Source organism: Microtus oregoni, unplaced genomic scaffold, assembly GCF_018167655.1.
Source record: "Microtus oregoni isolate MIOR12 unplaced genomic scaffold, Mior012 000031F_ref0000149, whole genome shotgun sequence".
Classification (NCBI taxonomy): domain Eukaryota; kingdom Metazoa; phylum Chordata; class Mammalia; order Rodentia; family Cricetidae; genus Microtus; species Microtus oregoni.
The window spans coordinates 27406464-27418695 of record NW_024543090.1 but is presented as its reverse complement, the minus strand read 5'-3'; the positions used below and the strand labels follow the sequence as shown (position 1 = coordinate 27418695).

Here is a 12232-nt window from a genome sequence, read left to right as displayed (position 1 = left end):
GCCACGGTGACGCTAAGCGCTGCGCATGCTCGGAGGGAGGGTCCTGCGGACAAGCCGGTCGACCTCCTTCCGGAAGGGAAGTCCCGCCTTTGTTTTCTCCGTAAACTGCCCCTTAGGGACGGTGGGCTTCCGGCTGTGCTGCCTGCAGTGGCCATGCTGAGGAACTAGGAACGAGTTCCAGAAAAGCACTTTTGAGGTAGTTTCCCTGAGTTGGTGAGAAAATGCTAACTCCTCAGAACACTCCGCTTTACCCCCATCCTAATATTATATTCAAGAGAACTCAGACTTGTAGCTTTATGTGGCTGTGTCAGGTAGTTAATGCTCGGTAGATGTCATAAAACACGCAGAGTTGGCACTTACTATACTTTTGAATATATGTGGATAACTTATTAAATCATCTTTCTATGTCCCACCTCAAAGAAACCTAAAAAAATTATTGTTAAGTTAGAACCAAAACTATCATATATCAAACAATTATTTAGTGTGTGGTGAATTATGAGAGACTAGCAAATGGGAGAAAAAGAATAGAGCCTCTGTGGACTCACGAATAATAAGGCCAGGGTACTGATACTTACCACACTAGAATTGATATAAAAAGTTTTAATAGTGTTATGGTAAAAATAAAACACTGCAGGTCCCCGAGTAGCAGCAGTGGGCAGCGGGTCCCCAAACCACAGAGGGCCATGAAGGCGAGTGGCCCACAGACCATGAGAGGCAGCAGGTCCCAGGCAGGGAGCCATGTGGTGGGTGAGAGACAGAGACAGACACGCCGTGCAGTGTGTAGTTGGATATTTATTAGTGGGTTATGGAAGGGAAGGGGAGAGGGAAGAAAAAGGAGGGAGGGAGGGAGGGAAGGAGGGAGGGAGGGGGAGAGGAGAGGAGCCATTGCAGCAGCAACCTCTTTGGGAGAGAGATGGAAAGGAGAAGGCCTGGGCTGCAAAGAGGAAGGGAGATCTACCTGCCTTGGCAGGGTTGAGGGAGTGGGTAGAGCTGGGCTTATCTCTTAAAGGGACAGGACAGACCAATACATTACCATCTCTTTTTTTATAATAAAAAGGTGGGAGGTTAACACAATGGGTTAAAGGAACTGGGGCAGCGAATTCTCAAGATTGCTTCCTGCTTATTTGTGGGTGTTGTCTTGGGGGGGGGGCTGAGAAAGCTGGGTGCTGGTCTCTTTGTTCCTGTCTGATGTTTGTGGTATGGAGATGTTTGGTGTCTCTTACACCTGTTTAAGGTATTGGCAGAACAGAGGACAAAGTTAAGTTTAGGGGGAAAAAATTAGGACCAGGGAATTGAGAGGGGTGTTCCAGATTTGTTTAAGGTGGATCCTTTAATTCAGCTCCCTGGAACTTACAAGAATTTTTTGGGTTTGTTAAAACATAAGTTTTAAACATCAGAATGACTGTGACAGATGTTTTTGCATAATGAAAAGTATTTTTAAGACTATGGAAGGCAGCATGAGAGAGAAATTTGATTTGTCCTCACACCTTTATAACTTGCAGGTACACACCTTAATAACTTGTATTTGTAACTTACTGAAATTTGTTTGGTGAGGTTGTCCTTTTAAACAATAAAACCTCTCAGCTGTCAAACTGCATCAGAGATCTTTGAGAAGGATAAAATTTTACTTGAGTTATTGATTAAAAAACGACAGAGAACTCACTTAGTTGGCACCTAGAGCTACTCCTCAGGGTCCTCCATGGCCGCTGAAGGTCATATTTTCCTTTTGCTATTTAGCGCAGGACCTTCTAGGCTCCAGAAGACCCTGTGGGCTAAGAAATCTTTAGGAAGACAAGCCTACCTTGACCTAAGCAGCTAGGCTGTCGATTCCAATGATTCTGTCCACTGTCTGGAGATCTTCAGTTTAGATGAAAGGCAGTTTTGTCCAGTGGTCAGTGCTTGGCAGTTGAAGTGAATTGCGGAAGGACATTGTTCTATGCCCATTTGTCTTCTGTCTTCTTTGGAGGAAATAGAGTGCAGCTGCCAAGAGCCAACCCGTCTCTTTTTGTTATGAAAAGTTTTTTAATAATTAAATATTTAAATGCCATATTCCCCAGATCTCTGAGCAGTTGAGGGCTGTGTACTGGGCATAGATAAATTATAGAATCTGCCTGGAGAGCTGGGTCCAAGCTTGATTATACTGGCTCTCAACAGGTAAAGCAGGGTTGAATTAAGAGACTTAAAAGTACATACCAATTTAAAACATGAGACCTATTGCTTTGTAGTGTGTAATGAGATAGAAGGAACAGACAATTATAACATTTAACAGTAAACATAGGTGCGTTTAAGTTATATGTATGTACACACACATACACTGACTGGGAATTAGGTAAAGTGGATGTTCTTGGTAGGCCCTACAAAGGCACTCCACTGCGCAAAACACACATGTAACAGAGTCAGCACCGGGGAACCAGGCAGGGAATACCTCAGTAAAGATGACAGAACTTGGTCACCTGACCTGGCTCTCAGTTAAGATGGCCATAAGGTCACCTGACCTCAGTTAAGATGGCAGCAGTCACATGTATGGAGAAGCCAAATTTTTTTGAGCCGTGGGAGTTTTGTCTGGAGGTGTGATCCACCCTGTTGCCGAGCTGCCATGCCACAAGCCATGGTGGGGAGCAAAGGCTGAAATTGAAAAAAAAAAGGTGAAAGAAAAATCCGGGGGACCCAGGGCCCCCAAATTGAATGCACTGCACAGTGACCCTGGGTCATTCACTCACATTTTTAGCTATGGAAAGCAACCAGAGATGAATGCCCCTATTTTCTTGGGGGACTTCCATCAGATGAGACAGCATGGGAACGTTGCACGGCTGTCTGTAAAGTTCAGAAGCCTGGGGCTGCTTATTTGTTTACGACAGTTAGATGAAATCTGTATGAGGAAAATTTAATTCAGGATGGTAGGAATTAGTGTGGCCATCCTGCATAAAAGAAAGACTAAGTCTGTGTCATTTACCCAAGAGTAGGCCCAAATTATTCAAAAGAGTTCTAATCTCTCTTATTTAATCCATATGTGTTATGAAAGAGCCTAATCTAAGAAACAGAGGTTAAATCCATAGTCCTGAGCAGAGACTGCCCTCTTTCTGAGTCAGGATCTTGCTAAATGACCTAAGAAGCCCTCAGACTTGGAATCCTCATGTGTCAGCTTGCTGAGTAGCTGGGATTACAGAGCGGTCCCATTGTCTTCTTCATGCACTATTATTCAATCTCTAGATTATAAAATCTTTAATGTCCTGATAGTAGTTTTTAAGTCCTTGTCTGCTTATTACAGTAGGTGTCTTCCCAAGAACTTGATTTATACTGGCACCATTTCCCTTGGATTATGGAGTCTCATTTTTCTGCCTTGGGTTGTTCTGTATTGTTTTACTGTTGAACATTATGTAACAATCATTGTGGAAAGCAGCCGAGATTTAATTGTCTTTAGTTTTGGAACACACAGGCATTTTTCTTTATTTGGCTTTTAGAGTAAAAGGCTGGCTGGTCTAGAATCTTCTTGGAGTTGAGTTGAGCTTAGGGTTAGCTGTAACTTTAATTGGATCAAGCTTATTTGGTAGTAACTAACCCTCCAACCTCTTCTAATTACTTCTTGTTTTCTTGATATTTGAACCAGGAGAAGTTGGGAGTGACTGTGGGGATATTTTGCTTGTGCTTTAACAAATAAAGCTTGCCTGGAGTTCAGAGTACAGAGCTAGCCACACTAGTCAGCCATAGATGACAGGCAGTGCTGGCATCCACCTTTAATTCCAGTACTTTGGAGACAGAGGCAGAGGCAGACCTGAGAGTTCAAGGCCACCCTGGGCTATGCGAGATTGAATCAGTGTAAAAGAGAAACAGAGTTAGTGGTGGTGGCTCACTCCTTTAATCCAAGCACTGTGAAGGTGGAGACAGGAGTGATATGGCTGGGCAGAGAGAGGAGTATAAGGTGGGAGGAGACAGGTGCTGAGGATTCAATCTGAGGTTTCATAGAGATGGCATTCGGTTTGAGGATTTGTAGACAGTCTGAGGATTTCATAGCGGTAAGAACTAGAGGCTGGATGCTCTGCTTCTTGGATCTTTCGGCTTTCACCCCCTAATATCTAACTCCGAATTTTTATTATTAAGACCAATTAGAATTTACACTACAAGTAATGGTTAATTTTTTTCAACTCTGCTCAGACTGAAATTTAAAGCTGTAAGAATATACCAATCTGTGCAGCTTTCCTTGTGCATACTCTTCCTCCACTGTGACTTTGTTGGCAACATTCACAAGTGATGCTCAAAAGTGACACAGAGGGGCGTTATTTAAGTCATCTGCTTTTGTGCTTGGGTATCTTTGCAGTTTGTTCCCTGAACTCATACTGACACCTAAGGCCCAGCTGATCTCTCTGCATCTCCACGTTTAAGATGGCAGGCCAAGTTAAGGTACAGTGGTGGCAGCAGAAGCCTGCCCCTCTGGTAAGGAACTGTTATGGATTTGTGCTTGTTTATAGAGAGTATGTTCTGTCTAGATTTCAGGTCAACAGTAGGGCTGGCTTCATGGGCTTGTCCTACTGTTGACCCGAGCTTGGTGCTGAGAGGAGCCCTGCATGTAGCTTAGTGCTTTGGCTTTGTTTGGTAAGTTGGGAATAAAGTGTTATAACCTTGACCCATCAGGGTTATCAGTATCTGCTGGTTTTTATTAACACCTAGGAAAGAATGCTTTGGATATGGCCTGTTTTTTTTCCTTATTACTTCCATGGAACAGCACTCTGCTTTTATGAAATAGATGCTCATTTACCTTCTTGTTCCTTACCTCCTTTCCATTTTCTTCCAGACTGTGAATTTCATATAGAAGTTGGCCAAGTTTTCTATGCAAACTTAACTCCTTCAATTATTTTTTTCTATTATAATTCAAGTAAAATGTGATATTATTTTCATTTTATAATTGGAATAATTTGAAAACCATTAAGAGAAAAATAAAACATTTAAATTTATTTTTTCTAAGCCTTTTGTTTACTCTGTCCCTCACATCTCTTCTTCAGTCTTCTTAGCCCCAGAGCTCCATGTTTTTGTTAAGACTCACCTGACTTCATTTATTCTTGCTATTCTCTATAATGTTTGCCTTTATTATTGATTTTACTATAAATTGTATATTTAATGATATCTATCTATTTAAATAATATTAAGAGCATGAAATATACTATTTAACTCCAAATGTGTAGTTAGTTTTACAATACATAGCCCTGTGGTCTTATAAACTGGACCGTTTGTTGGTGAATGTGCAATAAGTGTGGTAGTAAGTTCAAATGCAATTCCATTCTTTTCAGCCTTGTCATCATAGTTATTAAGGAGTTAGATTTATGGATTCTTCTTTCTCTCTCTCTCTCTGGCTTCTCCTCACTGTATTTTCATTCTCTAGACATGTTAGCATTTTTCAGACACCTAGATACTTCTCCCATGTATCTATTTACTTACCTATTCATCACATGATGCTTACAGCAAGTACTTACAGGCTTGCGACAGTCACTGTATATAATCTGTGTGATTCAATTATAATGTACATAGTCTCTGTTTCTCTAGAGACAGGAATCTGCTCAATGTTACCCTGAAGAAACTTTGTAAGGTTCAGAGGGTGAAACTTCCTTGGGGAATAAAAAATGACTTTCCCTTTTTGTCTTTTTGAGATATTTTGTTTTAAAACAGGTATTTCTGAGTAGTTAGATTGGTCTTGAATTTTCAAGCTTCCAACTAAAAGTGACTTTTAATTTGATATTTTAATAGGGATCTGAATAGGTCCAGAAGTGCTTGGAAAGAGAGAGTTTCAGACAGGGAATTATCTAAGCAAAAGGAGGAATGTGTACGAAGTCTCTAAGACAAGGACTCGGGGTTCATCTTGATAAAATTAGTCTATTATTGAGTACATTTTCAATGTACAGAGAAACTAATACATAATAAAAATGGAATTATGAATTGTTGGCCTGAAACCTCTATAGTATATTCACAATTTCCTGTGACTTCCTTGTCAACAGAGGAATATTTATTATATTTCTGGCTCTGAGTTTATTATGGATACAGTCCACAATAACTCAGAATATCTTGGAACTCTTGTTGGAATTTGAAATGAGAACACTCAGCAAGATTCACATTGGGATTTCTTGTAGAGGCAACATTAAAACATTTATCTCTGTCCCCTTTCAAAGAACCTAGACTTTGCAAAGTACACAAATGAATGTTTTATAGTATCTTACAGCTCTTAAACTTAAGCACTATATTTGCTTATGGGGTTATATGTGTTAAGTACAATTAGAATTAATGCTGTTGACTGATTTTGCTTCATTAGAAATGTCTAGATCCCCCAAAGACCTATGAAGAATTCTTAAAGTCTCAAAACTGGGTGAGTAGAGCATCCTATCCTCATTTCTCTTCTAATACACCTTTTAAAAACATTAGATATGGAAATTAAATAATAAAAATGTTTTCACATATTTATTTCCTTTCAGAGGACCATACATAATTTCCAGTTGCTCTTAACAATAATGTTTTCACATTTTAAAAACTGTTAGCCCTATGCATGCAATTCTGTGTACTTTCCTAAGATTTTTGTCTTATGTATTTTTACCTTTAAGAAAATCTGACAATTACCCTTACTTAGCCACTCATCACAACTAATACTCACAGATAGTTTGTAGAAAACTTATACCAATATTCCTTGATTATTGGATCAAAGTGAAATATTCAAAATAAGTTTTCATATGGTTGTGTATAATTACCAAGTCTTTTTGGAGTTCCTAGGATTCCTGAGGAGTTTTCTCTGGGGATCAGTTAGCTCACTTGTTTGCAAACGTGAAACTAGGGTTTGTCATACTTTGAGGTATGTCAGATACAGGTTGGAATAAAGATGTCAGTTTGAAAGATAGGTGACATTTTAATGAGATGTGTTGAAATTTAATAAATTCAAGTATAAATATTTCTACTTATGTAAAATATGAGCAGAATTTGCTATGAAATTATTGCAATGAAATTTTATGTGGGTATATGTGTTTAAATGAGTGCTTTTGTCCCAATATTTTGAGAAAGAATTTCATTTAAAAATAAAATAAATAAAACCAGTTTCTGAAAACTTATTTCTTTTTTTTATTATAAACAAATTTTTATACAAAATATTCTGATCAAGGTTCCCACTTTGCCCAGCTCCTACCAGTTCTTTCCCATCTCCTCATCCACTCAACTCCACACCATTTCCTTCTCTTTCCCTTTAGAAAGTGAACAAGCAAGCAAACGAAAACAAAAAGAAACAAAGCAGAATTTAAAAACCACAAAGAGCATGCGCGCGCGCGCACACACACACACACACACACCTCATAAAAACAAAATCAGAAACTATAACATGCAAGTAAAACAGCAGTAAGACAAAAAGTTCCCAATAAAGCAATTTGAGTCAAAAAGTACAAAGTGTCTTTGAGTCATTTTGTGTTATCTATCTATGGCTAGGCACAAGCCTACATTTAAGTGTAGTTAAGATGCCAAAGAGATTCCATAAGAGAAAACTAATTTTCCTTTACAAGAGGTGTCAATTGCAGACACCTTCTTGTTTGGGGGCTGTGTCCTGTGTCCACTTCCCTCAGCACTGAGATCCAGTTTGCCTTGAACTTGTGCAGGCCCTATGCTTGCTGCCACAGTATCTGTGAGCTCACCGTTTCTTTGGACTTACCCATCCCCTCTGACTGGTATAATCTTTCTGCCTTCTCGTCTACTTAGTTCCCTGAGCCTTGAAGGGAGGAGCTTGATGAAGACATCCCATTTAGGATGTTAATGTTCCAAAATCTCTCTGTGTGTGGTGTCCATTTGTGGGTCTCTGTGTTAGTTTCCATCTACTGCAAGAAGCTTCTCCGATGATGGCTGAGTGAGGCACTGGTCTATGGGTAGAGCAGACTATCTAGGAGTCATTTCATTCCTATATTTCTTTAACGGAACAGTAGTGTTTGGTTTTCTGCTAGGCCCATGACCTACCCAGTCTGAGGCCTATAGCCAACCAAGCAACAATGTCAGGCATGGGTGGCGCATGGAGTGGGCCATAAATACAAAGACAGTGGTGGTTACTCCCACATTTGTGCCCCTGCTGTGCCAGCATTTCTTTTAGGCAGGTCACTGTTGTAGATTGCAGGGTTTCTAGCTGGGTTGATGGTTACCTTTCTCCTTGGTAGAGTACAGAATATCTTCCAGTACCATGAACACTAGACCATAGAGGTAAAAGGTCTAGTCAGGCACTAGCCTCTCCCTGTTCAACGAGACATGCAAGTGTTGTCTTCAGCATTAGGGCCTTATCATCAATTTATAAAGAGCAACCAATAGCCATGGGAATAGCCTGATATGTGGGGCTCCTTTGGCTAAAGACTCAACTAGATATAACCCTTACTGGCCCTGGAGGTTTCACATTTTGGTGAGCGATGTCCAGTTGGGACATTGTCTCCCTCGTTACTTAGTGACTCCATTTATATTTCTTTTATATAAGTATTTATTTAAGTAAGCGTCTATGGTGGTAGTTTCTATATGACTCCTCAAATGGCCTTTAGTGTCGGTTGTCCCTCCGCATAGTCCCTCTTTTACTACTCTTATCTGCCCCTCCCCATTATTCTCCCACTCCTATCTCAGCCTGGTCTCTCCATAACTATATATTCAATTTCCCCTTCTTTGGGGCATCCTCCTCTCCGTGCTGTCCCCTTACTTGAAACCTAACCTCTGAGGCTATGCAAATGGAAGCATGCCTTTAGAAGGCTTAAATGCTAACATCCATGTAAGAAAACTTACAGTATTTGTCTTTGGAGTCTGATTACTTCACTCAGGGTGTTTGTCTGTCTCTTCCCATTTACCATCAAATTTTATATTTTGTTTAATAGCTGAATAGTATTTTATTGTGTATATTGTGTATATGTACCACATTTTCACTATCTGTTGAAGAACATTTAGGTTGTTTCCCTGTCCCAGCTATTGTTAACAGAATGACAATGAACATGGTTAAGCAATTTATTAGCCCTGGGTAGATAGCTAGGTTTCCAGTACCAGGCATGATTTCTTTCTTGTTAAGCAGGTCTTAAATTGTATTAGAGAGAGCCGTGGTGCACACCTTTAATCCCAGCACTCTGAAGGCAGACCAGGTGAATCTGTGTGAGTTTGAGGACAGCCTGGTCTACAAATAGAGTTTCAGAACAGACAGGACTGTTTTACAGAGAAACCCTGTCTCAGAAATTAAAAATAAATAAATTGGATTAGAGAGCTGTTAAATACCAAGGTATGTGTACCATTATTGAGCCCTTAGAGCTATTTTGCCATGCTGGTTGTCATTGTAGTTCATAGCATTGTAGTTGAGTAAATCTGTTGGTTACCTCCCTTCTTTGGAAGCCTGCCTGGTGCCTTCTGGTACCATGAAAGCTACTTCTCAGGAAGAAGGTTTTTAGGTCAGTTGTAGCTCAGAGGCCTCTGGGTCATGCCTCTGAAATGTGTGCCGTCTTCAGTGTAGGCCCATATTTCTATATGGTGTGGCAGCCAGGCACAAAAGCCATAGGCTCTGCAGACAAGCTGTCTCGGCCTAGCAATAGCCAGGATGCTCTGCTCCTTCTTTTTTGTTATAAATGTAGATCACCTGGGGAGAGGTGTTGGCTAAAGCTGGTGACCTAATGGTCAGGATGTTTGGTGCTTCTTCCTTTGTAATTTGGAGGATATCTTATAGAGATGCTAATTCAGGCCTACATGACAGCTAGCATACAGGTAGATGCGGACATGACAGAAGGCATTCACCTGGTTACCTAGCAGACAGCCTAATGTATTTTCCCACTCGATTGATGTGATGGGATCTAAGCTGTTTGGATAATAAACAAGGGAGATTGTCAGGAGAAAGAGCCCTGAGATGCCCTTCCATGATGACCGTGTAAGTTGTGTCTGATTATTCCTTGCGACTCCGTACCAGTCCCAGTTAGGGAAAACAATTATCTGTGTTGGAGTGACACGGGCTCCAACACTTCAGTAATAGGGACTTCTCTTCCATCTCTGGAGGACAACCAAGGGCAACAGCAATAGAATGTTTTGGTAATCTCTTGGACAACTCTGGATAACAACTCAAAAGTTGGCACCTCATTCCTCATGTGGGGGTTTTGGTAGATCATCTTTAGCTCTTGGAGGGAGCCTTGTCAGCTCAGATGAGGAAATTTCATTTGAACTATATATGTTTATGTGCATGTATTGTAGGGTTATTTTTAGGTACTAATAGTGTGATTACTTATGACATTTTTGGATATGAGCAAAACATACAATCATGTGTATAAACCTTAAAAAATGCTAAATGAAATAAACCAGACCCAGAAAGACCATTGATACGTTTTCAACTCACACAAGGATTCTAAAACAGTAGAACTCAGTAGCAGAGAATAGCCTAATGGTAGCCAGGAACTTGTAGGAATAAGAGTGGAAGTGTATTGAAGGGTATAAAAGTTTCTATTCTATAATATGAATATATACTAGAGATCTAGTAGACATATGGTGACTCTGGTTAATATATTTTAGAATTGCCAAGACAATAGTTATTAAATTTCCCACCATACAAAAACAGGCAAAACCTATGTAAAGCAATGAGCACGTTCTTAGCTTTATACTTAACTAGCCATCCCATAGTTTATACAGATATTAAAACATGTTTTTTATCATAAATGTGATTAATTTTGCGTATTACCTGTCAGTAAGGCTGGAAAAAAATAGAAGGAAAACCACACAGCTATTGTGCCCCTTAATTCTTTCTCTTTCTTTCCTGACAAATATTGAGGGGTTATTTTACACTGAAATGGACTAATGCTAAAAGAATTGAATTCTAAATCCTTATGATTCTAAATTTATTCTTTATCTATAAAAAGCATCATTAGATCAACTGATGAAGTTTCAACAGAGTTTAATTTAGATAGGGAAATTGCATTAATACTAATTTTTTTGATTCTTATAGTGCTATTACGAGGATGCTTTCAATTTTTCAGAGATACTGAAGTATTGAGGGATAATGGGCCATCAAAGCAGCAATCTATGCTCAAATGATCCCCTAAAACATGTTTCTAGAAAATTTTTTGCAACTTTTGTGAGATTTTTAATTGTCTTGAAATTTAATCTTAAAACATTTAACAAAAATCATGCCTTAGGGAAAAAAAAATCATGCCTTAGAGTAAAATTTCCATTTTAGCTCACTAAACTCTGATGTAAATGTATTTAAGATGATGTAGACTGTGTGTTGATGCAGGACTACTGGCCCAGGGATATTCACTTCAGAAACAATGATATCTGGGACGATGTGCTGAGGAAGCTGGAAGAGGACACCTCATTTGACTCTATCTACTCCTCCCTGTGGAGCAGTGTGCCCCGGACCTTTGAGGCCGTCAGCACCATGGATTTCAGACTAAGAGAGTGCTCATGGCTTTTGCAGCAGCATTCCTCCAATTTATTCGATTGCAGCGGAATAATTTCCAAGAAAAGTAAGATTTATTTTTATGTAAATAAATAATGGTCTGTGGCGTGTGTGTGTGTGTGTGTGTGTGTCTGTCTGTGTATGCTGCCTCTATGTGTGTTCTCATAAAGAGTGAAATTCCAAAGTTTAAATATCTTAAAACTAAGTGTTTAAAATCTCATCATCCAGCAGAACCTAATAAATATTTTCGGGAAGACCTGAGTATGTGGTTTGAAGGAATTCCTGGAACAAGCCTAAGACAATATTAACTACCTGTATGAGGCAAAGATTTTGTTCTCTAATGTTGAGATTTTTTTCTTTATCTGCAAGGAGAGCTCTTGATGTTTTCCTTGTGATTGCATTCAATCTATACATTGCTATTGCTTTGGCAGATGATTATTTTCACAATATCGAATATTCTGATCCATGAACATAGGAGGTCTTTCCATGTACAGGTATCCCCTTCAATTTCTTTCTACAATGTCATAAAGGTTTCCTTGTAGAGGTCCTTCATTTCCTTGGTTAGGTTTATTTCCAGGTATATTCCCCCCTTACCCCTGCTGTGTGTGTGTGTGTGTGTGTGTGTGTGTGTGTGTGTATGTGTGTATGTGTGTATGTGTATGTGTGTGTATGTGTGTGTATATGTGTGTGTATGTGTAAATGTGTGCGTGTGTGTGTGTGAATGTGTGTATGTGTGTATATGTGTGTGTATGTATGTGTATGTGTGTATGTGTGTGTATATGTGTATGTATGTGTATATGTGTGTGTGTGTGTGTGTGTGTGTGTGTGTGAGGTGAA

The 12232-nt window shown here is 39.6% G+C and overlaps 1 protein-coding gene across 1 annotated transcript in view; it reads left to right on the top strand.

The window, feature by feature from the left end:
* Positions 1-142: 142 nt before the first annotated feature.
* The window catches only part of Fam227b (family with sequence similarity 227 member B), a 157055-nt gene continuing 144965 nt past the window's right edge, over positions 143-12232 (top strand). Inside the window, exons 1-4 of the mRNA XM_041678864.1 lie at positions 143-196; positions 4316-4431; positions 6296-6349; positions 11231-11462. Of these exons, the coding sequence (XP_041534798.1) occupies positions 4381-4431; positions 6296-6349; positions 11231-11462 (337 nt within the window). The 5' untranslated portion in view covers positions 143-196; positions 4316-4380. The remainder of the gene's footprint in view (positions 197-4315; positions 4432-6295; positions 6350-11230; positions 11463-12232) is intronic.